Source organism: Ambystoma mexicanum, chromosome 4p (assembly GCF_040938575.1).
Source record: "Ambystoma mexicanum isolate Mex_15411 chromosome 4p, UKY_AmexF1_1, whole genome shotgun sequence".
Lineage (NCBI taxonomy): Eukaryota > Metazoa > Chordata > Amphibia > Caudata > Ambystomatidae > Ambystoma > Ambystoma mexicanum.
In genome coordinates this window covers 1,208,215,542-1,208,240,768 of record NC_090927.1, presented here as the reverse complement: position 1 = coordinate 1,208,240,768, position 25,227 = coordinate 1,208,215,542, and the positions used below count along the sequence as shown (strand labels likewise).

Genomic DNA, 25,227 nt, shown 5'->3' with positions numbered 1-25,227 from the left:
GGGGCAGTGGATGGTCCATGCGGCTGGGGGCCTTGACGGGGGGGCAGTATGGCGGCCACAAATTCCCCTGAGCCCACCTTCGCGTTGTTGGAGTGACCCATGGCCGAGGCCTGCGCATCCACCCTCTCGTGGATGCGGGCGAGTTCACTGACCTCGGGCATGGTGAGCGGTTTCTTGAGGAGCTGTTTCTTGAGTGCAGGGGAGAGGCACCCTTCGATCACCCTCAGCCGGATAGCTTCTTCTAACGAGAACGCATCAAATTGGCAGTTCGCCCCTTTCACCCGTAGACGTGTGATGAATTCGTCGACGGTCTCTTGCGGGAGTTGGGTGCATTGATTGAACAAGTATCTTTCATAGTCCCGATTGACTTCGATAATAAGCAGTTTGTCCAGCGCGCCGATCAGCTTGGGAAAAGTGTCCTGGTCTGCGGGTGGAATGGCCTTAACGACCGTTTTTATTTCTCCCCCTACCAGGTTAAGGAAAATGTCCCTCATATTGGGGGAGTCCCCGTCGCCGGATCCTCTCACAAAGTGTCGAAAATCGTCCATCCAGTCGGTCCATCTGGGGCCTTTGGTGGCCTGCGGAGTCATAGTGAACGGCGGGGGCAGTCGTAGTTGAATCGACTTCGCCGCCCGCGGCAGTTGAGGCGAGCCTTGGCTGGACCCCGGGTTGGAGGTGCTCATGGCCCCTGGGAGAGAAGGCCCGTCCTTGCGCGGGCGGGGTCGCCGTCGCGGAGGTCCGACGGAGGAGGTCCGACAAGGCGGATTCGGCGGAGTGCCGTGCTGCGCGGAGGTGGAGCAGGAGGAGGAGGCTCGCTGGATCGGCCACCACAGGCGGACTGCCGTCGGAGGAGGACTCCGGTGCGCGGGAGAGATCCTCGTCGCCAAATGTTGCCTAGGGATCTAGGCCCAAATGAAGGACGCACACACGGAGAGATAGGAGGAACTTCTTTATTCTTTCACAACTAAAAGGAAGTGGCATTCGCAGCGCACGTGCCCCATAACCCCCTTGCACAGTCAGACTCCGCCTTTACAACGGAGGGGGCTCCCGAGCGTTAACCCCTTGAGTCCCGGGTAACAACTTCCAGACTCCCATGTCTGCCTAACCTCTGGGTTTAGCCCAGAGACTCAGGGTTTTCACGCTTTTCTCCGGGGTCTCTGGGAAACAGCGTGGAGTCTCCGGGTTTTCCAGCCATCCCTGTGTCTCCACTAGATTTGTGTGCTTTGATCCCTTTCCCACCACGCATACCAGCAAAAATCGGTGTCCTTGAGCACTTTTTAACAGCACATCTGACGGGAGTAAACGTTTCTTTGCTGTTTGCTGCCCCTCCCAAAATACTCATGTTTGCCTTCAAAACGAGTTAACTGTAATGAAGGGCACATGTTACAACCTCCGCTATGGCGAACACGTATGCCGCATGTGGATTAAAAAAAAAGCTATTGTGGCGTGTGCTCGAGGGATTGTTCAAATTTGAATCTATATATTTATGATGGATCCATTCATATATTTTGCACATTTAGTGCTTATTACAATCCTGGGAGTTTATTAAACACATTTAGTACAAAATAAAATATATTGTGAACTTGTGGGCATGGCCTTGCGAACATGTGGGCAGAGCATTCCAGTGACGTAGATCTCTGGTTTTTCATTTTGGATTGTAGCCTGGTATGCAGACAAATAAGATTGAGTGTGCCTCCATTATTCGTTCCAACATCATACAAGTCACACAATGCAAATTTAAAACTTGGATTGGCATACATAGACCACCTGGGCGGTTGATTTTGTAGTAGAAAGCGAGAGAAATTAATTCCCCCATAGGATTGCATTGGGGTTATAATTATTTTAGGCGAGAATGTAACACTTATGCAACCCATGTAGCTACTTGGCAATATTTGTCATGCCAATAAAGTATCTTGTATTATACTGTATTATTGTAGGGCTATTTTGCCTAGCAGCATGTCACACCAACCATTGTTGGTCCATTCTAATTATGCGCATGGTCCTTCCATCTGTAGCGACTAGTTCCCATCCGAGAAACGGACCATAGCAATGGCCCGCCCACTCTTCTTCACGTGACTTCCTACGTCATCATTGTCATTTTTCCAGAACAATGAAGCGGTTCCGGAGCATTTTCAGTGAGCGCTGAGCGGGATTCGGGAAGCGGGAAGGCTACCCACTCACACTGAAGCAGCTATTTCTCATTAGAGAAACGGACCTCTGACCTGGAGAGGCAGAAAGGTCCCCTCGTCTAATGGGAACTAGCCCACTCACACTGAAGCAGCTATTTCCCATTAGAGAAACGACCCTCCGACCTGAAGAGGCAGAAAGGTCCCCTCGTCTAATGGGAACTAGCCCACTTACGTCTAATGGGAACAAGCCTTCTCAGTGTGAGTTATCTAAACCCCATTATTATGCAGGACCAGACCAATAGGGGAGCAAAAAGGGCAATTTCTCTAATAGGAACTAGCCTTCTCTGTGTGAGTAGGCTAGTTCCCAATATTATGCAGGACTTGGCCACTAGGGGAGCAAAAAGGGCAATTTCTCTAATTGGAACTAGCCTTCTCAGTGTTAGTAGGCTAGTTCCCATTATTATGCAGACCTTTGCCCTTTATGGGCAAAAAGGGCCAATTCTCTAATGGGAATTAGCCCCCTCACCCTGAAGCAGCTATGGCCCTAGCAACCAATGGTCTGTTTCTCAGATGGGAACCATACCTGCCTAACCTCTGGATTTTCCCGGAGACTCCGGATTTGTAACCATTTCTCCGGGTCTCTGGGGAAGACCCTGGAATCTCAGGAATGTTGGTGTTCTTTCTGGGTCCCATCAGATCCTCCACCCGATTGGCTGCCAAAGACTGCTGCCGGTAGCCAATCGGGTGGAGGTGTGGGCGGGACTCGGAAACGGGCCATAATGTTGTTGCCTGCACACTATATGAGGCCGTTTCCCAAAGCGAACAGCAAAAATACTGCTTTCAATCTGTGTCATTGGATTGAAAGCAGTATTACCTCCACGTCCACTCTTCCTCGTCCCAGTACTTAGTTCATGAGGCCCCTGCCTCCGACACAGGACCTTCTTCTATTTCTTTAAATTCCTATAACTCCTCCCCCACATCCACATCACTCGGTTTAATTTTTCCTGCTCTGGCAGGTTGGACTTTTTCTTCCTGGTGTGGGGTCACAGTTGAGCAGGATTGCTCGCTCGGTTCTTTGCTGGGCTCCGGACCGCAGCGTGAGCATTGTGTCCCGGGTCCTGCATGGCCCGGGGAAGGTAAGGAGAGGGGAGGACTGGGCTTGATGTTTTTTCCCCTCTCCTCCTGTTTTGGCCATCTTTATTTGACAGGCTTTTTTCTCGTGCTCTGTGTACACATCTTTATTGGAAATTATGGCAAGCACTTGGCAGTATGGGCTAGCCTTCCCTTTTGTTGTGTGGCCTCTCTGCTTCTTGTCGTGGGGTGACAGTGGCAGAGATTCTTTGAAAGTGCGGGGGCTCTGTTCTGTCGCAGGAATGTCACATACCACCCGCTTCTCAGACACACACAGCACAGGATGCACCGGATGTTAGCTGCATTCTCTGGGGGAAGGTAAGGAGAGGGGAGGACTGTGCTTGATATTTTTCCCCTCTCCTGCTGGTATGGCCATCTTGACTCCTTCAACATGCTGTTTCCTCGTGCTTTGTGTACACATCTTTGTTGAAAATGATGGCAAGCACTTGGCAGTATGGACTAAGTCTTCCCTTTTGTTGTAAGGCCTCTCTGCTTCTTGTCGTGGGGTGACTGTGGCAGAGAGTATTTGAAAGTGCGGTGGCTCTGTTCTGTAGCAGGCATGTCACATACCACCCGTTCCTCAGACACACACAGCCCAGGATGCACCGGATGTTAGCTGCATTCTCTGGTGGAAGGTAAGGAGAGGGGAGGACTGTGCTTGATATTTTTCCCCTCTCCTGCTGGTATGGCCATCTTGACTCCTTCAACATGCCGTTTCCTCGTGCTCTGTGTACACATCTTTATTGGAAATAATGGCAAGCACTTGACAGTATGGCCTAGCCTTCCCTTTTTGTTGTGAGGCCTCTCTGTTTCTTATCATGGGGTGACAGTGTCAGAGAGTCTTTGAAAGTGCGGGGGCTCCGTTCTGTCACAGGCATGTCACATACCACCCGCTCCTCAGACACACACAGCCCAGGATGCACCGGATGTTGGCTGCATTCTTTGCGTACAGCCTGTGTAAACGGCACAGATTTGGACGCGTCTGCAAGCGGCCGGAAGGGATTTAGAGCTTGGGGCTACCAGCTACTGGATACAGGGCTCAAGCCACCTCTCAGCAAGGTGGCGAGTTAGTGGTGTGTTTGGGTCTGTGCTAGCTATGGACGCAGACTCCTTGTCCTGTCCTCTTCCTCTGAACTGCACGAGGGAAGGTCAAAGGAGATGATTTTCTTTTCCCTTGTCCGGCATGGAATTATAGAAAATGCATCACGGAAGTAATGGCCATTCAGAGGGTTCTCAGTGTCTCTTCTTTTAGGGCCTAGGTCCTCCGGTGCCGACGTGTTGCTTTCACGCCTCCTCTCAGACTTGTGGGAAGTGATATGGCACATGGTGGCACATGTCTATGCTTAGAGGGGTTCTCAGAGCCCCTGGTGTCGGTGGAGGGGGGTGTCCCTTCAGTGGGTTTTTCCAGTGTAGGAAAACCCCAGGTGGGGGGTTGCCTTTCATGTCTGCTATCCGGGATGGATTGCTTTGCCCCGCTTTGTGACAGTACTCTGCCCTTTTGACGCCAGCCTGGTGGCTCCTCTGTCGGCTGGGGGGGGCCATGGTCTGCTGGACTTCTGGGCTGTCCTGTATCTTCCTTTTGATAAGTGGGATCTTTTTGTGGGCTGACAAGCATGCTGTTATATTGTGGCGCAGGCATGCTCCAACGTCCTGTGCTTTTCCTCTGGTGCAAGTGCAGTGACTGGCGGTTTTCCCTGGCTCCTCGTCTCTATCTTCTCGGAGGTGTATGGGACCAGTGGGGTTCAGCTTCCTGGGTAATGGGCTCCTTCCGGAGGGGGTATCAGTTGCAGTTCCTGTCTCCTCCTGTCCAGGTTTGCATGGTTAGGACTTTGGTACCCAGCTCACGGTCCAAGTAGTTGGCCATGGGATCAGTTCTCTCTGAACGATTGTTGTGGGTTACCGTCTTGCCCATTCCTCTCCCTGTTCAGGGTCAAGTTTTCTACTTGCGGGTGTTCCTGGTCCCTATGCCCTCTAGGATGTGTCAACTGCTTATGGGTCTCAAGACCCTGCACTGCTTGTCCGGACGTCTGGGGAGAGTGTACTCTGGATGTTGTGCAGGGGGGGGGGCGCCTGCTGGCTGGTTTGGGCTGGGTTCTCAGAAGGCAGTGTCAGGGATGGCACTCTATTAAGATTGGCACAGGACACCCAAAAAGGGTTTGGGTGGTTGTGCCTAAATAAAGTGGACAGAGAAGCACACACACAGCAGAAAGGAAAGAGAACGAAGAGTAGGCAAGAGTAGCAAGGAAAGGTACAGAATGAATTCCCTCTTGGGGTGTATGCAGATATAGGAAAAGAGTATTCCACGAACCTTAGGAAATACTCAAGCCTTCTGCACAGTTTGCTATAACAGAGGCCCACGCTGTTTGCTCATGACTTGGAACAGCAGCTATGGGTGTCTGTAATGTAGAAACGAGACAAGGGAAGGGGCAGAGGTTGACTGATGGGAACCAACAGACAAGCTCTGTACAAAAGGGTCTACAAACAGGACAAGAGAAGATACTTACAGACAAATCCAGGAAAAGGAGGTTGATAGCAAACTAGCAGAAGGAAATGAAGGGAAAGTCGTGTAACAGGATAGGATAGCAGAGGACAGTAAGGAACAAGGTTGAGAGCTCAGAGGAGCAGGAAAGCAATGAGCAAGCCCACAGGAGCAGGGCTGTAAGGTAGAGAGCCCAGAGGGAAAGGTCTTAGGGCAGCAGAGTAAAGCAGGCTGCACGGCAAGGAACCCAGAAGGACCGGGCAGCAAGGAGTGAGCCCTGAGGGGCAGGGCCGCTGACCGTAGAAGGTTGCAGAGGACTGTAGAGGGCTGCTAGGCCGAGAACCCAGCGGAAAAAGGTAGGTAGTAAGCAGCGGAGCGTGATCAGCTGCAAAGTAGGAAGCCCAGAGGACAAGGGCTGTAGGCAGCCGGAGTGAGGCAGGCTGCAGAGCAGGGAGCCCAGAGGACAAGGGCTGAGACTGGAAAGCAGCAGAGCGTGATCAGCTGCAATGTACAGAGCCCGGCAAGGCAAGGGCCGAGGCTGGAAGGCAGCAGAGCGTGATCAGCTGCAATGTAGAGAGCCCGGCAGGGCAAGGGCGGAGGCTGGAAGGCAGCAGAGCGTGATCGGCTGCAATGTAGAGAGCCCGGCAGGGCAAGGGCGGAGGCTGGAAGGCAGCAGAGCGTGATCGGCTGCAATGTAGAGAGCCCGGCAGGGCAAGGGCGGAGGCTGGAAGGCAGCAGAGCCTGATCGGCTGCAATGTGGAGAGCCCGGCAGGGCAAGGGCGGAGGCTGGAAGGCAGCAGAGCGTGATCGGCTGCAATGTGGAAAGCCCGGTAGGGCAAGGGCGGAGGCTGGAAGGCAGCAGAGCGTGATCGGCTGCAATGTGGAGAGCCCGGTGGAGCAGGGCTGTGAGGAAGAGAGCCTGGAAGGCTATGGCTGTAGGCAGCGAAGAGTAACAGGCTGCAAGGCAGGAAGCCCAGAGGAGCTGGACTGAGGCAGGGAGCCCAGAAGGCTAGGGCTAGGGCTGTAGGCAGCAGGGTGTAGCAAGCTGCAAGGCAGGGTCCAAGCAGTAGTGATGGTAAACAGCATACAAAGATCCGTAGAAAGACACGAAAGGTGGAGGAAGGTCTCTCAATGCAAGAGGCTGAGCCACTGCAGGCAGCAGCCTTTTATACTGCCTAGTCCAGCACAGAGGCAGGCTAATTGGTTGCACCTGGCTAAGCACACCTGCAGACAATCGGCCACCTCCCTCTCTGTTCCTGAGTTGGTGAAAGCAGAGCCAATCCCTAGGGCTTCTGGGGGGTGTAGTTCCTTTGATGACCAATAGGAACAGCCAGGAATCGATGCTTATAGCCAAGTGCATTGTGGTATGCGTAGTTTGTTGGAAAAAATAATAAAGCACCAAAGTCTCGCAAATGGGAAATAAAGTCCCCAAAGTAAATATAGATTGATCCAAGAGTCTGTTGTAAATAAATGATAAACAAATAGTCCATATTGAGCGCAAATGGATGCGCCCATGGCGCAGGCATGACAGTATGCCCCTCTCCAGGCCCCTCTCCAGGCTCCCTGAAGACCGACCTACAAGAAGAATGTCTGTCACACCGTACAAGAGTCTTAATCCAAAAAGGCACATCATGAAGCACCAGAAACGGTTAAAGGTTGCAAGGTGAGAGTCTTGAATGACGGAGACAGTACAAATGTTCTGAACTTTAGATGTAGAAATCAGAAAAGACGAAGTCTTTGGAACACAAACCCCAACTGTGTGTGCATGAAGAGAGGAACTGCGAAAAACTGCTGCAGGCTCCATGATAGATTTTGCTTTGACGGGCAAAAGTATGATGTTGGAAGGTGGAGACATAGGTACAGCAGAGTTGGTAGCTTTAGGAAGGTTTTCCAAGACATCCGGAGCAGCCATGACAACGTTAGGGTTAGCCGCAGAGAGTTCAGGAGTCACAGCGGCGGTTTCCCCATGATTAGTAGACAGTTCAGAGGTTACAGCAGCAGTGAGATCTTGAATGGCTGTAGAGAGTATCGAGGCTGTAGCAACTGGGTGTGTGGGTGCCATGAGAGAACCAGCGGGCTGGAACGCACCTGAGACTGGTAGAGTAGAGTCTGGCAGTCTTAGTGCTATATATACACCAGCAGGAACAACTGGAGCAGTAGTCTTAACAGGGAAACCCTTTGCTGACTTTGCAACAGTTAGCATGGTGGATGTAGGATCAGGAAGAGAAGGTGCTGCGGGATCAGGTTGTGTAGCAGAGGATTCTGCTGCAGCTAGCACAGCTGCGAAGGAAGTAGAAATCTGGGCATCGGGAGCATCAGAATTAGCAGTAGCTTCAGGAATCACAGTAGCTATAGCAACCTCAAGATTTGCAGCAGGGACTTCAGGAGACTCAAATGTGGCAGGGAGTTTAGGAGCCACAGCATCAGGAAGATCATGAATTGCATTTGGAAGTACGGGTGCTGTAGCAGCTACAGACAGTTCAGGTGTTGCAACCACTGGTAGATCGGGTACCACAACCACTGGCGATTCAGGGGGTATCGAAGAAACTGGAGATGTTGATTGCTCAGGAGTGTTGTGTGATAGCACAGCCACACTTTGGCAAGCCCCGCTTGCCAACTCAGCATGCTCGGTGTGATCTGCGCCAGTCCCCTCAGCTGACGTTGTCATTCCAGAAGAGGTTGTAAGTGTGAGTATTGGACAATAGGCAAGGGTGAGGGCGGAACCATCCTTTGACTCAGAGGGATTTCCAACTAGAAGACCACCCTTGTTTTGTGGTGTAATGGCTGTGTGAGTGATTTGACCCACCAGAGGAGTTAATTCTTTTCTTTCAGTACAACAACCGGAGTTTCTGTGGCTGGAAGGTGAAAGAGCTGTGTCAGTCTTTAGAAGGGATACATGTGCTATATTTAGGTCTTCCATCTGCTTGGTATAAGTCTGTATACTTTTCTGCATGGCAATTCCAGGCCTTATCATGTCGATCTCTAAAGATAAGATGTCAGGTGTTGGACATAGTGTCAGATGGTCTGGTGACTTGTGTCCCTTCATAAGATTCTTATAATGCAAATAAACAAAGTCATCATAGAGGTCTTCGGTCTTTCTTTTAAGGCGTAGGAGTTGTTCGTGTAGCAGGTAAGTATCATTAGTTTGATCTAAAGCTTCATAAGCTGGTGTGGCAGAAAATTCGGTTGTAGCAATGGGAAGACTGACCTTAGGGTTATTGTGGTTAGTAGATACTGTGGAAGCATTAAGACAACCGATGGTTAGTATAGGTCTTTTGTACCCAGGACCAGATGCACAAACCTCAGGATAATGACTGCCTTGTCCTGTCAAATAAGGGTTTCCAGCATTCTGGGGAGCTTGCCAAGATGATCTTGCGCATATCACTCTGGCAACAGCGTATTCTGGTTTAGAGTCTCCCACAATGAGTGCTATATCCTTGGCTGTTGCGGTGTTAGAAGGCTTGTCAGAAGACGCAGGAGTGTTTTCCACTGTTTGGTTTAACAAGATCTGTAAGAATTCATTATCTTGCTGTAGCTCTGCAACAGATAAGGACTGCGGATCATAGTCGCAAATGTCATAATAATTGTACATGGAAGAAGGGTCAGCTAGCCAGTGAGTATAGTACCGTGCTTGTAAATCTTTGTTTACTAAGGCGAGACTGTCCTTTAGACTAAGGTTCTTGTTTGCTGTCTTTAGGGAAACCATAGGTTTATGCAAAGGTTTCTTAACCCGAAAGGAAATCATCTTTGGTCTGTGTGTGCCTTTCCGGTCTATGGAACAAGACATTTTTGGCTCTTGCATTCTGTCAGGGATGGCACTCTATTAAGAGTGGCACAGGACACCCAAAAAGGGTTTGGGTGGTTGTGCCTAAATAAAGTGGACAGAGAAGCACACACACAGCAGAAAGGAAAGAGAACGAAGAGTAGGCAAGAGTAGCAAGGAAAGGTACAGAATGAATTCCCTCTTGGGGTGTATGCAGATATAGGAAAAGAGTATTCCACGAACCTTAGGAAATACTCAAGCCTTCTGCACAGTTTGCTATAACAGAGGCCCACGCTGTTTGCTCATGACTTGGAACAGCAGCTATGGGTGTCTGTAATGTAGAAACGAGACAAGGGAAGGGGCAGAGCTTGACTGATGGGAACCAACAGACAAGCTCTGTACAAAAGGGTCTACAAACAGGACAAGAGAAGATACTTACAGACAAATCCAGGAAAAGGAGGTTGATAGCAAACTAGCAGAAGGAAATGAAGGGAAAGTCGTGTAACAGGATAGGATAGCAGAGGACAGTAAGGAACAATGTTGAGAGCTCAGAGGAGCAGGAAAGCAATGAGCAAGCCCACAGGAGCAGGGCTGTAAGGTAGTGAGCCCAGAGGGAAAGGGTTTAGGGCAGCAGAGTAAAGCAGGCTGCACGGCAAGGAACCCAGAAGGACCGGGCAGCAAGGAGTGAGCCCTGAGGGGCAGGGCCGCTGACCGTAGAAGGTTGCAGAGGACTGTAGAGGGCTGCTAGGCCGAGAACCCAGCGGAAAAAGGTAGGTAGTAAGCAGCGGAGCGTGATCAGCTGCAAAGTAGGAAGCCCAGAGGACAAGGGCTGTAGGCAGCCGGAGTGAGGCAGGCTGCAAAGCAGGGAGCCCAGAGGACAAGGGCTGAGACTGGAAAGCAGCAGAGCGTGATCAGCTGCAATGTAGAGAGCCCGGTAAGGCAAGGGCGGAGGCTGGAAGGCAGCAGAGCGTGATCGGCTGCAATGTAGAGAGCCCGGCAGGGCAAGGGCGGAGGCTGGAAGGCAGCAGAGCGTGATCGGCTGCAATGTAGAGAGCCCGGAAGGGCAAGGGCGGAGGCTGGAAGGCAGCAGAGCGTGATCGGCTGCAATGTAGAGAGCCCGGCAGGGCAAGGGCGGAGGCTGGAAGGCAGCAGAGCGTGATCGGCTGCAATGTGGAGAGCCCGGCAGGGCAAGGGCGGAGGCTGGAAGGCAGCAGAGCGTGATCGGCTGCAATGTGGAGAGCCCGGCAGGGCAAGGGCGGAGGCTGGAAGGCAGCAGAGCGTGATCGGCTGCAATGTGGAAAGCCCGGTAGGGCAAGGGCGGAGGCTGGAAGGCAGCAGAGCGTGATCGGCTGCAATGTGGAGAGCCCGGTGGAGCAGGGCTGTGAGGAAGAGAGCCTGGAAGGCTATGGCTGTAGGCAGCGAAGAGTAACAGGCTGCAAGGCAGGAAGCCCATAGGAGCTGGACTGAGGCAGGGAGCCCAGAAGGCTAGGGCTGTAGGCAGCAGGGTGTAGCAAGCTGCAAGGCAGGGTCCAAGCAGTAGTGATGGTAAACAGCATACAAAGATCCGTAGAAAGACACGAAAGGTGGAGGAAGGTCTCTCAATGCAAGAGGCTGAGCCACTGCAGGCAGCAGCCTTTTATACTGCCTAGTCCAGCACAGAGGCAGGCTAATTGGTTGCACCTGGCTAAGCACACCTGCAGACAATCGGCCACCTCCCTCTCTGTTCCTGAGTTGGTGGAAGCAGAGCCAATCCCTAGGGATTCTGGGGGGTGTAGTTCCTTTGATGACCAATAGGAACAGCCAGGAATCGATGCTTATAGCCAAGTGCATTGTGGTATGCGTAGTTTGTTGGAAAAAATAATAAAGCACCAAAGTCTCGCAAATGGGAAATAAAGTCCCCAAAGTAAATATAGATTGATCCAAGAGTCTGTTGTAAATAAATGATAAACAAATAGTCCATATTGAGCGCAAATGGATGCGCCCATGGCGCAGGCATGACAGTATGCCCCTCTCCAGGCCCCTCTCCAGGCTCCCTGAAGACCGACCTACAAGAAGAATGTCTGTCACACCGTACAAGAGTCTTAATCCAAAAAGGCACATCATGAAGCACCAGAAACGGTTAAAGGTTGCAAGGTGAGAGTCTTGAATGACGGAGACAGTACAAATGTTCTGAACTTTAGATGTAGAAATCAGAAAAGACGAAGTCTTTGGAACACAAACCCCAACTGTGTGGGCATGAAGAGAGGAACTGCGAAAAACTGCTGCAGGCTCCATGATAGATTTTGCTTTGACGGGCAAAAGTATGATGTTGGAAGGTGGAGACATAGGTACAGCAGAGTTGGTAGCTTTAGGAAGGTTTTCCAAGACATCCGGAGCAGCCATGACAACGTTAGGGTTAGCCGCAGAGAGTTCAGGAGTCACAGCGGCGGTTTCCCCATGATTAGTAGACAGTTCAGAGGTTACAGCAGCAGTGAGATCTTGAATGGCTGTAGAGAGTATCGAGGCTGTAGCAACTGGGTGTGTGGGTGCCATGAGAGAACCAGCGGGCTGGAACGCACCTGAGACTGGTAGAGTAGAGTCTGGCAGTCTTAGTGCTATAGATACACCAGCAGGAACAACTGGAGCAGTAGTCTTAACAGGGAAACCCTTTGCTGACTTTGCAACAGTTAGCATGGTGGATGTAGGATCAGGAAGAGAAGGTGCTGCGGGATCAGGTTGTGTAGCAGAGGATTCTGCTGCAGCTAGCACAGCTGCGAAGGAAGTAGAAATCTGGGCATCGGGAGCATCAGAATTAGCAGTAGCTTCAGGAATCACAGTAGCTATAGCAACCTCAAGATTTGCAGCAGGGACTTCAGGAGACTCAAATGTGGCAGGGAGTTTAGGAGCCACAGCATCAGGAAGATCATGAATTGCATTTGGAAGTACGGGTGCTGTAGCAGCTACAGACAGTTCAGGTGTTGCAACCACTGGTAGATCGGGTACCACAACCACTGGCGATTCAGGGGGTATCGAAGAAACTGGAGATGTTGATTGCTCAGGAGTGTTGTCTGATAGCACAGCCACACTTTGGCAAGCCCCGCTTGCCAACTCAGCATGCTCGGTGTGAACTGCGCCAGTCTCCTCAGCTGACGTTGTCATTCCAGAAGAGGTTGTAAGTGTGAGTATTGGACAATAGGCAAGGGTGAGGGCGGAACCATCCTTTGACTCAGAGGGATTTCCAACCAGAAGACCACCCTTGTTTTGTGGTGTAATGGCTGTGTGAGTGATTTGACCCACCGGAGGAGTTATTTCTTTTCTGTCAGTACAACAACCTGAGTTTCTGTGGCTGGAAGGTGAAAGAGCTGTGTCAGTCTTTAGAAGGGATACATATGCTATATTTAGGTCTTCCATCTGCTTGGTATAAGTCTGTATACTTTTCTGCATGGCAATTCCAGGCGTTATCATGTCGATCTCTAAAGATAAGATGTCAGATGTTGGACATAGTGTCAGATGGTCTGGTGACTTGTGTCCCTTCATAAGATTCTTATAATGCAAATAAACAAAGTCATCATAGAGGTCTTCGGTCTTTCTTTTAAGGCGTAGGAGTTGTTCGTGTAGCAGGTAAGTATCATTAGTTTGATCTAAAGCTTCAGAAGCTGGTGTGGCAGAAAATTCGGTTGTAGCAATGGGAAGACTGACCTTAGGGTTATTGTGGTTAGTAGATACTGTGGAAGCATTAAGACAACCGATGGTTAGTATAGGTCTTTTGTACCCAGGACCAGATGCACAAACCTCAGGATAATGACTGCCTTGTCCTGTCAAATAAGGGTTTCCAGCATTCTGGGGAGCTTGCCAAGCTGATCTTGCGCATATCACTCTGGCAACAGCGTATTCTGGTTTAGAGTCTCCCACAATGAGTGCTATATCCCTGGCTGTTGCGGTGTTAGAAGGCTTGTCAGAAGACGCAGGAGTGGTTTCCACTCTTTGGTTTAACAAGATCTGTAAGAATTCATTATCTTGCTGTAGCTCTGCAACAGATAAGGACTGTGGATCATAGTCGCAAATGTCATAATAATTGTACATGGAAGAAGGGTCAGCTAGCCAGTGAGTATAGTACCGTGCTTGTAAATCTTTGTTTACTAAGGCGAGACTGTCCTTTAGACTAAGGTTCTTGTTTGCTGTCTTTAGGGAAACCATAGGTTTATGCAAAGGTTTCTTAACCCGAAAGGAAAGCATCTTTGGTCTGTGTGTGCCTTTCCGGCCTATGGAACAAGACATTTTTGGCTCTTGCATTCTGTCAGGGATGGCACTCTATTAAGAGTGGCACAGGACACCCAAAAAGGGTTTGGGTGGTTGTGCCTAAATAAAGTGGACAGAGAAGCACACACACAGCAGAAAAGAAAGAGAACGAAGAGTAGGCAAGAGTAGCAAGGAAAGGTACAGAATGAATTCCCTCTTGGGGTGTATGCAGATATAGGAAAAGAGTATTCCACGAACCTTAGGAAATACTCAAGCCTTCTGCACAGTTTGCTATAACAGAGGCCCACGCTGTTTGCTCATGACTTGGAACAGCAGCTATGGGTGTCTGTAATGTAGAAACGAGACAAGGGAAGGGGCAGAGGTTGACTGATGGGAACCAACAGACAAGCTCTGTACAAAAGGGTCTACAAACAGGACAAGAGAAGATACTTACAGACAAATCCAGGAAAAGGAGGTTGATAGCAAACTAGCAGAAGGAAATGAAGGGAAAGTCGTGTAACAGGATAGGATAGCAGAGGACAGTAAGGAACAAGGTTGAGAGCTCAGAGGAGCAGGAAAGCAATGAGCAAGCCCACAGGAGCAGGGCTGTAAGGTAGTGAGCCCAGAGGGAAAGGGTTTAGGGCAGCAGAGTAAAGCAGGCTGCACGGCAAGGAACCCAGAAGGACCGGGCAGCAAGGAGTGAGCCCTGAGGGGCAGGGCCGCTGACCGTAGAAGGTTGCAGAGGACTGTAGAGGGCTGCTAGGCCGAGAACCCAGCGGAAAAAGGTAGGTAGTAAGCAGCGGAGCGTGATCAGCTGCAAAGTAGGAAGCCCAGAGGACAAGGGCTGTAGGCAGCCGGAGTGAGGCAGGCTGCAAAGCAGGGAGCCCAGAGGACAAGGGCTGAGACTGGAAAGCAGCAGAGCATGATCAGCTGCAATGTAGAGAGCCCGGTAAGGCAAGGGCGGAGGCTGGAAGGCAGCAGAGCGTGATCGGCTGCAATGTAGAGAGCCCGGCAGGGCAAGGGCGGAGGCTGGAAGGCAGCAGAGCGTGATCGGCTGCAATGTAGAGAGCCCGGCAGGGCAAGGGCGGAGGCTGGAAGGCAGCAGAGCGTGATCGGCTGCAATGTAGAGAGCCCGGCAGGGTAAGGGCGGAGGCTGGAAGGCAGCAGAGCGTGATCAGCTGCAATGTGGAGAGCCCGGCAGGGCAAGGGCGGAGGCTGGAAGGCAGCAGAGCGTGATCGGCTGCAATGTGGAAAGCCCGGTAGGGCAAGGGCGGAGGCTGGAAGGCAGCAGAGCGTGATCGGCTGCAATGTGGAGAGCCCGGAGGAGCAGGGCTGTGAGGAAGAGAGCCTGGAAGGCTATGGCTGTAGGCAGCGAAGAGTAACAGGCTGCAAGGCAGGAAGCCCAGAGGAGCTGGACTGAGGCAGGGAGCCCAGAAGGCTAGGGTGTAGGCAGCAGGGTGTAGCAAGCTGCAAGGCAGGGTCCAAGCAGGAGTGATGGTAAACAGCATACAAAGAACCGTAGGTGGAGGAAGGTCTCTCAATGCAAGAGGCTGAGCCACTGCAGGCAGCAGCCTTTTATACTGCCTAGTCCAGCACAGAGGCAGACTAATTGGTTGCACCTGGCTAAGCACACCTGAAGACAATCGGCCACCTCCCTCTCTGTTCTTGAGTTGGTGGAAGCAGAGCCAAGGGCTTCTGGGGGGTGTAGTTCCTTTGATGACCAATAGGAACAGCCAGGAATCGATGCTTATAGCCAAGTGCATTGTGGTATGCGTAGTTTGTTGGAAAAAATAATAAAGCACCAAAGTCTCGCAAATGGGAAATAAAGTCCCCAAAGTGAATATAGATTGACCCAAGAGTCTGTTGTAAATAAATGATAAACAAATAGTCCATATTGAGCGCAAATGGATGCGCCCATGGCGCAGGCATGACAGGCAGTGTGTCTCGGCTCGCCTGTTGCTGAAGTTACGGGGCACGTGGCGTCTTGCATGTTTTCCTGTTCCTTGAGCCCGTCTTCGGTTACGTCCCCTGGTGTCTTATACTCTCTTTCACTGGCTTCCGACGTCTCGGCTTTCGTAGCTGTGTTTTCAGTGTCCCCAACACTGCGAGTCTCCCTGCTGTGGTGGCGGGGGGTTTCAGGTCTACATGCTGAGGTGTGCATGGTCCGTCCTCCTGTGGCCTCTCTTACTACTGACGCCGGCAGAAAGGGTCTACATTGGGGGTCCTCTCAGCTCAAGGGTTGTGGGATCTGGGGAGAGCCGGTGATCATCCAATTGGCAAGAGTTGTGCCATTGTCCAAGCTCTGGTGTACTACAAGGAGTTGGTAGACGGTCGGCAGTTTTGATCTGATCAACTGCAAAAGGGGTTCCGGCCGCTCCTTGAATGCTCTGGCAGCACTGATAGGCACCTGGGAGAAATCTCATCTGGTGTCTCTGGTGGCCTCACGTATCAGAAGGGTGGACAATGTTCAAGCGGATCTTTTCAGACGCCGGTTTTCACTCCTCGGCGGAACTGGTCCTGTTGGCCCAGGTCTTTGCTGTGACCTGTGTCAGATTAGGGTCCCCGGTTCTATACCTGTTTGCATCCCCGGCCTCAGCAGAAGTTCCCCTCTTCAGCTCTCAGTTTCAGGCCGGGGGGGTTGGGGGATGGACGCCCTCTCTGTACAGTGGCCTTGGGGTTTTCCTTTATGCATTTCCGCCTATTCCCCTTCTGCCCCGGGTGGTTTGGCGCATCAGAGTGTCCAGGGTGACTGTGTTGTTGTTAGCTCAGTTCTGGTCCCGCCGGAGTTGGCTCCCCTGTCTGTTGGAGCTTCGGTCCTAGGAACCTTGGCTGGTTCCGAGGTGGCCGTGTCCCCTTCAAGGGGATCTGCGTTTGGAATTCCACTGGATGCAATGGGCAGTGTGGCTATTGCTCGGTCTAGGTTGATATCTCAGGGGTTCTCAGATCCTGTAGTTGAGTACATAATGGATGCTCTTAGACCCTCCACTCTGAAGGTGTTCGGCAGGCATTGGGGCCATTTCTGAGACTGGTATGGGCGGTCTGGGATCCCTCCCCTGCGTTCTGGCCTCTGCTATCCTTCGATTCCTCCAGAAGGGCTTTTGACAGGGGCCTGGCAGTTTTTTTTCCCAGGCTTCACTCTCAGTGGGCCTCCATGAATTTGATTTTGGGGGACTCTGATGGTCACTTGGATGGGGAGGTGTTGGTGGGGAAGTTGCTCCAGGCTTTTTCTTCTTCCCGTCCTTGTGCTGATAAAGGGCTTCCCCCTTGGGATCTCCCTCTTGTATTACGGTTCCTTCAAGGGCCTCCTTTTGAGCCCTTTTCCAAGATTGATATCAAACATCTTACACTGAAATCTGATTTTCTTATTGCCCTCGCTTCTGCCCGTAGGATTGGGGAGATTGGGGCTCTATTATGTCACCCTCCTTTCCTGAGGGTGCTGCTGAGGTGTGGTCCGAAGTTCCTCCCTTAAATTGTATCTCGGTTTTTCACACCTCTCAGGATCTGGTTCTACCCGACTTCTTTCATGATCCGAGAATGCATGAGGAGGTGGCTTGGCTTAACATTTCGATCAGGGGCGGTCCGCCAGGGGTTTGGCGGCTTCCTGGGCCGAAGCAAGGAGGGTTTTCTCTGCAAGAGATTTGTATGGCTGCCGCCTTGGCTGGTCTAGGGATTTTCATTAACCACTATGGGTTGACTTTCTCCCACTCGGGGGGTTGGTTCCTTCGTGGTTGGAGTTTTATCTATGGGGATATGAGTTAAGAGTTATTGTGGGTGTGTTTGCTGCATTGTCTTTAGCTCTGTGTCTCATTGGGACCTTTTCCCCGTTGCTGCTTTGGTATACCTCATGAAGTAAGTACTGGGACGAGGAAGAGTGGACGTGGAGGTAATGCTCTGATTACTTACTGGTAATCTTCATTACTCCTAGTCCTACTCTTCCTCGTCACAGTACTGACGACCCTCCTCACCCTACCTTCGGGGAAGGTCCCATGCTCTGGCTTGTTAATATGAAACTGAGTGACGTGGATGTGGGGGAGGAGTTATAGGAATTTAAAGAAATAGAAGAAGGTCATGTGTCGGAGGCAGGGGCCTCATGAAGTAAGTACTGAGACGAGGAAGAGTAGGACCAGGAGTAATGGAGATTACTGGTAAGTAATCAGAGCATTACCGAGTTCTTTTTTCTGAAATTGTTACTTAATCCTGGGTTTCGGGGGTACAGATGTGCGCCACTGTCGCATACTGAAACATTTCCGTGTTAGCAGATATGTTTCAGTATGCAACAAGTCTGTACCCCAGAAACCCAGGATTAAGTAACCATTTCAGAAAAAAAAGAATGCGGTAATACTGTGGTACATCATTAATTTCATTTATTGCATTTCACTGTAAAGGGCAAACTGCAAAAATGTTTCTAATGACAGCTATAACAACCGACTTTACTTTTAGACAGGTGGGCGGGGCGTGTGGGCGCAGCCGTGTGCAAATGGGCGGAGTCTTGTTTGGCTGTGGGCGGGGCATACATTTCAGGATTTTTGATTTTCAAATGTAGGCATGTATGATAGAGGTTGGTATCGATGATAGGTGGATCAACCTCTATCGATCTGTTGCAGCTCGGGTTCCAATTCTGTGTAAAATAGAAAACGGGCAATTACGCCATATTTCATCTGGAACAGAGTTTACGTCCGCGCCATCTTGGAAACTGCATTGTTTTTCTTTATAACAAGTTCTTCACCTGAAAACGTGAACTCCCTGTCCGTGTTTAAAAAGTCGATTAATAGTAGTAGTAGCTGGTGGCATAAGATGTGTTTTGATACAGTGATGCCTGTACCTCTTACGATACATTTGCTATTCACATTAATTGGTCTTAACTAAACATACTTTGCTCGGATCTACTGCATAGGCATGTTGAATATTCAGCATACAGGCTAATGTGATATGGTCGCGGTGTTCCTCGAAATCGACCACTATTGATGTCCGTACGTGAGTTTAGTCCCCTCAAAAATATGGCGGCGTTGCTAAGAGCAATTTTCTACATCAAATTGGCTTCTGTCACTTCGTTCCACTCACAGACATGGCGGCCGCCAGGTGGAGTTCTCGTGCCCTCCTCGTAGTGTTGTTAAGAGGTGAAGTCTTTACAGCTTCTTACACGAAATGTGCTGTTTCTGTAATAGTGCAGCCTCTGCTTGTCCCCGCGCTGCAGCTGAGTACTCTAAATTCACCCTTGCTTGCTTCTCTTTATATTATGATAACATTAAACGCCCTCATGCAGTGAGCCATAACCGCTGGAAGCAATAGGATGTGACCTTTGTTTTCTGTTTTCAAGTCTGTAGTGTACCTTTTAAATCCCTGTTAATGGCACGTTGTTGCTGGACAATATCAAATTAGAAACGGAACATAAGCCCTGGTTACGTCTCGTATTTTAAGTGCACCAGGCACACATGATCTAAGAAGAAATGCGCATAAAGAATGGTCACAGTGCGGACAGAATGGGCTGTGCATTCAGCACACCTCCAGCTTGCGGCTGTTTTGGGGGTGTACGGCGTGAAACCTGGCCGTGAGCTTATGTTGATGTAATTTTCCATTTCACCTTAAAGATCAATTGTATATACTTCCGTTTTCCAAAATCATTTAGAAAAACACTTACTTTACAAGATTCCTTCGGTAGTGAACAGTTTAGTAGTGTATGGTTCGCAGTGAAATGTACCCCAATTATCGCAAAGCATTGGAATGTGTGCTAGTAATGTAAATTGAGATTTCGAGGTGTATTTTAATGCTTTATTTTCGGCCGATCAAACAAAAGTATTCAGTGCTGGAAATGGCGGAATAATTACTGTGGGATCACTGGTGGCTCTCGGCGATTTAAAAGGTGCAACCCAAAGTGTGGTCATGAAATTGGGGGCATATTCTACAACCTTTCTGGGCAGGGCGTACACATGATTTTAGAAGCTCACAGCTAATAACATTTCAAACACACATATTGTACATGATATGACAATGAACACAATAGCAGTTGCACAATCTATCTTTATTTAAATTAAGTTCATTTAATTCTGGTTGTTAGTACAACATGCATTCTCGGCAGGAACACTTTCTTACATTTGCACGCACCTCAGAATCAGCCCCCAGTGTTTTAGAAAGTTGCCGCATGAATATATGCCAATGGTGTCCCCTAAGTAAGATGTGCCCAAAGAAAATTCTAACTCCTTTCCAAAGCTCATATGCTAGGACTGGCACTATAATAAACTTTCATGTTGCCAGGAGTGTTAGATTCACATAGAGGGCAACCTGATAAAGAGATGGATAGACATATGAACGATGAAGAGTGATTGGACATGCTGCATTTGCTGCAGCTCAAGATCCATCAGTGTTTCTTGAAAGGGGGAGGTCTTTTCTAAAGTTTGTAAAAACCCATTCGCTTAACCATGTGCATACTTTTGGAAATGTTTGCATGTTTTTGCACCCTCCCCCCTCCCTGGGGTATATACACGATAAAAGGGGTACACAGCTAATAAAACACACTTTCAGAGAGTCCTGGTTTTGCATATTGCATGATGGCATTTGTAGTGGGGGGGGTTTGTTATTTAAACAGAGGGAACTCCGGGGCACTTCTGTTTTTTTGATTATTGAGAAACCACAGTTCTCCGTGGTTCCACTGTGGTAACTGTTTTATGCTAAGGGTTGTGTGTGATATATAGCATGGTTTTGTGGAAACATTCAAATGGAAAATAAAACTCATGTATTAGTGTATTTACTATATTAATGTGGGGGGTTATATTTAAAGCAAAATGTGGGAACACATTTTAATCAAGAAATGATGAAAAAAAAAACTAAACTGTATTGGGAAAAAGAGAGTAGAATGAAGCACAAGTAAAGCGGCGATTAAGAAAGTTTGACTTCAAGGTTATATTTATTTATTTATACATTTATAAAGCAGCGCACAAAGCCCATGGGCATCTAGGCATTGATTACAGAAGAAACAAATGAAGGGTGAAGGAAAGTAGCAAGACTACCATGGGGTAAGTTACACCAGTAAGGAAAGTCAGTTGAACAGGAATGTTGTGAGGTTTTTCCTGAAACAGTTGTAGGACTGTTCTCGTCGCAGGTGGGGGGGGGGGGAGAAGGGGAAGCCTGTTCCAGAGGGTGGATGCTCTCTGCTCCCACTGGGGGCCCCGCTTTTTTACATTGGAATCTTGGGGTGGTAAGGCAGTAGCCATAGGCAGATCTGACTGGCCTAGAAGCAGAATGCTTCTTCAGTTTCTGGGACAGGTAGGGGAGAGCGTTGTTAGTCAGGCTCAATGGGTGATGGACAGAATCTTGAAATGAATTCTGTCCTTAACCAGAAGCCAGTGGCTGTCTTTTCTCGCTTGCGAGATATGCTCCTGTCTTCCTATGTCGACGGCATCCCAGAGAGTGTTATTTTGTATGACTTGTAATTTCTGTACACATTTCTATCTTTGGTGCAACAAAGGAGCGAGTTGCAGTAGTCGAGTTTGGAGCCTATTAGTGCATGTGCTACTTCGAGCCAGTTCTTTGGTGAATTGGATAGTTTGCTTGCATTAATGAACTTGGTAGCATAGCCTGATGATGCTGCAATATGGTTGACTTGGCAGGTCATTGTTAGCTCAGAACCCAGGTAAACGCCCAGGGTCTTGACAGCAGCGGCTACCGCAGTGGTGTGGTCGTCAATGGTGAATGCTTTGTAAGCTTGGTCTGGTTTTGAAAGGCGGGCAGGCGGACCGATGAAAAGTTATGTTTTTTTTTGTCATTAAGACAAAGGCTGTTCCCGGCCACCCAAGGTTGGATGGTTGCATGAACGGAAGAGATTCTGAGTGAGCCAGCATGGTGATCTACCGTAAGGGGAATTAGGATTTGTGTGTCATCGGCGTAGTTACTGTATGATATGCTGAGGGAGGCCAGAGTGGCCTGGTGTACACATTGTACAGGGTGGGGGAAACATGAGCCTTGGGCACAATGCACGGTGTAGGTGTGGGGGAGGCGGTGGTGTCGCCAACAAAGACACGTGCACTTCCATTGGCCAAGAAGGAGGCAATCCAATTGCCTGCTTCTGCTGAGAAATGGGCTGAGGTAGTAAGGGTCTAGCACAGGATCTTGTGGTCAACAAGGTCAGACAGCGCAGAGAGGTTAAGCAGTAGAAGAAGTGTGAGCTTGCCCCGGTTGTTGGGTTCATCAAGCTGATTCTTAAGGTCTAGGATGGCTGTTTCGGTACCAGCTTGGGACAGAAGCCGCATTGCTGTGAGCCTAGTATGTTGTGGAGCTCCAAGAATGTCTGAAACAAGTGCCTAATCGTTTCATTATGATCTTGAACCATGAAAGTTTTCATGTCCCCACAAACCTAGAAATTTCCAACTCGCCTTCGCTTGCAGGCTGCGCTCATATCTGATGAGCACAGCAGGAATACACTTTGGTAGTTTCAGTACTCTCCTCCACAAGTAGCCTTCTAACACCTCTAATTTCTCCCAGATCCATGGCTTTGTCGTTCAATACCATATAGTAAATTGGGTACCTAGTTTGCCTCATAAAACTTCACTGCAGGTCCTAGAGAAAATGTTCCAAATGTGTTATTTACCTTCACCAATAAGGGGGAAGAGAGCTGTGGCCTTATTTTTATAATAACAATACTTTGACCTTCTGAGCACCAGAAGACCCAAGTAAATCAGGTTATCCACCTGCTCTATTTGTGCTTCATTGATGGACCATTTACTTTTAATTAATTTGCGTTTAACGGTCAATTCCAAGATTTGTTTTGTCTTGGATTTATCTTGATCGTTTTTTGCTTGCATAATGTGCAAAGGCCTTTAATACTCTCTGGAGTCCAACCGTGTGCAATCAAACAATAAATGATTGTCTGCGTAGAACCAAGTATATTGCACCATGCCCAGTTTACGAGGGACAAACGCCACCGGTTTCAGCTAATCATCAATATCTGCCGTGAACAGATTAAAGAGGCAGGGTGCCAATACATAACCCTGCCTCAGGCCCAATTTTGTTTCAATTTTCCTGCTTCAGGACCCATTCATGTTTGTTTGACTTCAATGTTTGATGAGTCATGGAGCTTTAATGAGAATGTTCCACTGGAAAAAAGTGCCCATTCTAGTTCCGAGATGCTGTTTGCTTGAACTGACGCCTGGCCCCCACAATGGTTATAAGACCATTATATCCTTTCTTACCAGAACTTCCATCATTGCCTCATTATAACATTGGACCAGCTTCCATTTATGGAGTTTTGCCCAATTACGATACTCCTGTTTAACCTTGAGCAGTGCCTCCCTCGTCTTCTCCTCAGACATGATTTCTTTCCTGATTCTCCTAAAATACCTGTGCATTAATATTTTTTTCTTTTACTACAGCGTCCTACTCATGTCGATGTTTTTAATGCTGTCCCAGTAGACCGGCCAAAAATGTTTTCTCAGAAAATGTATGATTTATCAAATCCTCAATGAGAGGATGAAACGTGTCTGTTGCAAAGATCCTCATTTTACATTCATAGTGAGCCCTGCGTTAATGGTATATCTGGTGATTTTTTTTTTTTTAAAACATTTAGCCGAATGTTTTTTTTAATGTCTTTTTTTTTTTTAGTTTATAGTTTTTTTGTTTGTTTCGTAAGTTTAGAAAAAACAGAGGGTTGGAGGGGGGAGCCCCCCCATTTAAAAAATGTTTTTTTTTAAAAAAAGACATTCGAAATATTTTTTTAGGCGAAATGTTTTCGACATAATGTCATTCGAAATAATCACTATAAACCCAGAACCAACCCACTTCGGTAGCTTCTACCTGTCACCATAGGGCTATATGGAATTACATTGTAAATTAACTCTCGCATTAGCAGTGCCTCCTTCATAATGCCATCAATATACGATTTTGGATAATATGTCCATTGTAACTAGATCCACTCACACATCGTAATAATCAACTATCATTATAGCTTTAGAAGAAATTGATCTTAAATTTGAAATCTCTGAAAAGAGCAGTACTTTCTTTTTATTCATCACTACCGAGAGGTGTTCTTTCATCATGAATTCTAATTTTATTCTATTTTTCACACCCCAGTTTAACCCTGCTCACCATGTTCTCCCCATACAGTGTGTCTTTCAATGGTTTCTTTTGGATTGATTGCTCGATCCCTTGCTTAACAACACACATCATTGGATCGAGCTCCCCTCAATACACTGATAGTAGGTTTCATTACACACTCCCGTTCCCTGCTCCACCCTCTGCTTGTCAAGACCCACATCCATTGATCGCGCTTCTCTCAACACACTGATGGTTTGTTTTATTGAAACGTCCTCTGTTCCTAGGTCCACAACACATTACCTATTTGGCTCGTATCTGACACCTGCTGTACACCAACTGTTACTTATGTGGGCTGGGTTTGTGTTTGACACGTGCTGCAAGGCACCATTCATTTGATGTACAATCTGGTTCAATAATTACCTGTTTATGCCGCCCCTCATTGTCGTCAGCCACCTTACATCCACCGGTGGAGTTCTGAATTACTTCCTCCTTATTCAATTGGACCACCTGAGGAGTAATTCCCACCTTATTTATGTTTTTGGGCACAAAGGTGACCACTTTCTTTGTGAACCATTAATTCTGGTCCTTAGATGGGCAAGATCAGTTGTACATAATGCAGCAGGCACGGCACCATTGCAGCATCTACACTGCTGACACCCAATGCTTTTAAAGTAGCCAAGTTGCTTTGGAGTTGCTTCCCCAGTTTGTCCACCATGCTCTTTGTGTCCTCGGGTTGATTTTTGACGACATCAGCATAGTCATTTTTTTCACTTCCTCTGCGCTCGCATTCACCTAGACATTGACTTACATCACCCTTGGACCTTTGTCCAAGGGTGTATTCGACCTCGAAGAACCCTTAGTTGCTGTTTTTATAGGCAGCACATCAGATGCGACAAGGCACGAAACATAAACATTTATTAGAAATGTTCTCGAGCCCTTACCATTCGCTCTTCTATTCTTCTGATTTTGTTTGACTTTATTAGTCTTTCATTGCTCACTGCTGATCGCCGTGGAATACTTTGATGGGTTTGTTCTTGCTCATTGAGATTGGGAACCAATCTTCGATGATGTTTTGCAGGTGTTATAAGGTCAACTACTACCTGGTTTCGAGCCTGATCTATTAGAGCCGGTTCAGGACTGCTAATTCTGACATGTTCAGTGGAGTATCCTTTTCTCTACCTCCTTTCTTTCCATGTCTTGATTCCCCGCTCTATGAAGTTGGGGCCCCCTTCCGTGGAAAGGGCATGTATCCTTAGTGTACACGTTGCACCCAGATTCGGAACCCTTTTCTTCCTTCTCGGGTTCTTTACAGATGTGCTGTTTGAAGCGCCTACACAGTTTTCTGCCCCTATCAGAGAGTCCAATTTAGAAGTTACTGACTCTTAGATCACTGTATGCAGTTTCACTTCAATTTTGATATTTTCATATAGGCTCACGAAGGATGTAAGCACAAACATTAATGCATGCAGCACCGGGCCATCTAC

At 48.6% G+C, this 25,227-nt stretch overlaps 1 protein-coding gene across 1 annotated transcript in view; it reads left to right on the top strand.

The window, feature by feature from the left end:
- The first annotated feature begins 18,709 nt into the window (after positions 1-18,709).
- MRPS5 (mitochondrial ribosomal protein S5) overlaps positions 18,710-25,227 on the top strand; it is an 804,837-nt gene continuing 798,319 nt past the window's right edge. Inside the window, exon 1 of the mRNA XM_069606860.1 lies at positions 18,710-18,837. Within this exon, the coding sequence (XP_069462961.1) occupies positions 18,786-18,837 (52 nt within the window). The 5' untranslated portion in view covers positions 18,710-18,785. The remainder of the gene's footprint in view (positions 18,838-25,227) is intronic.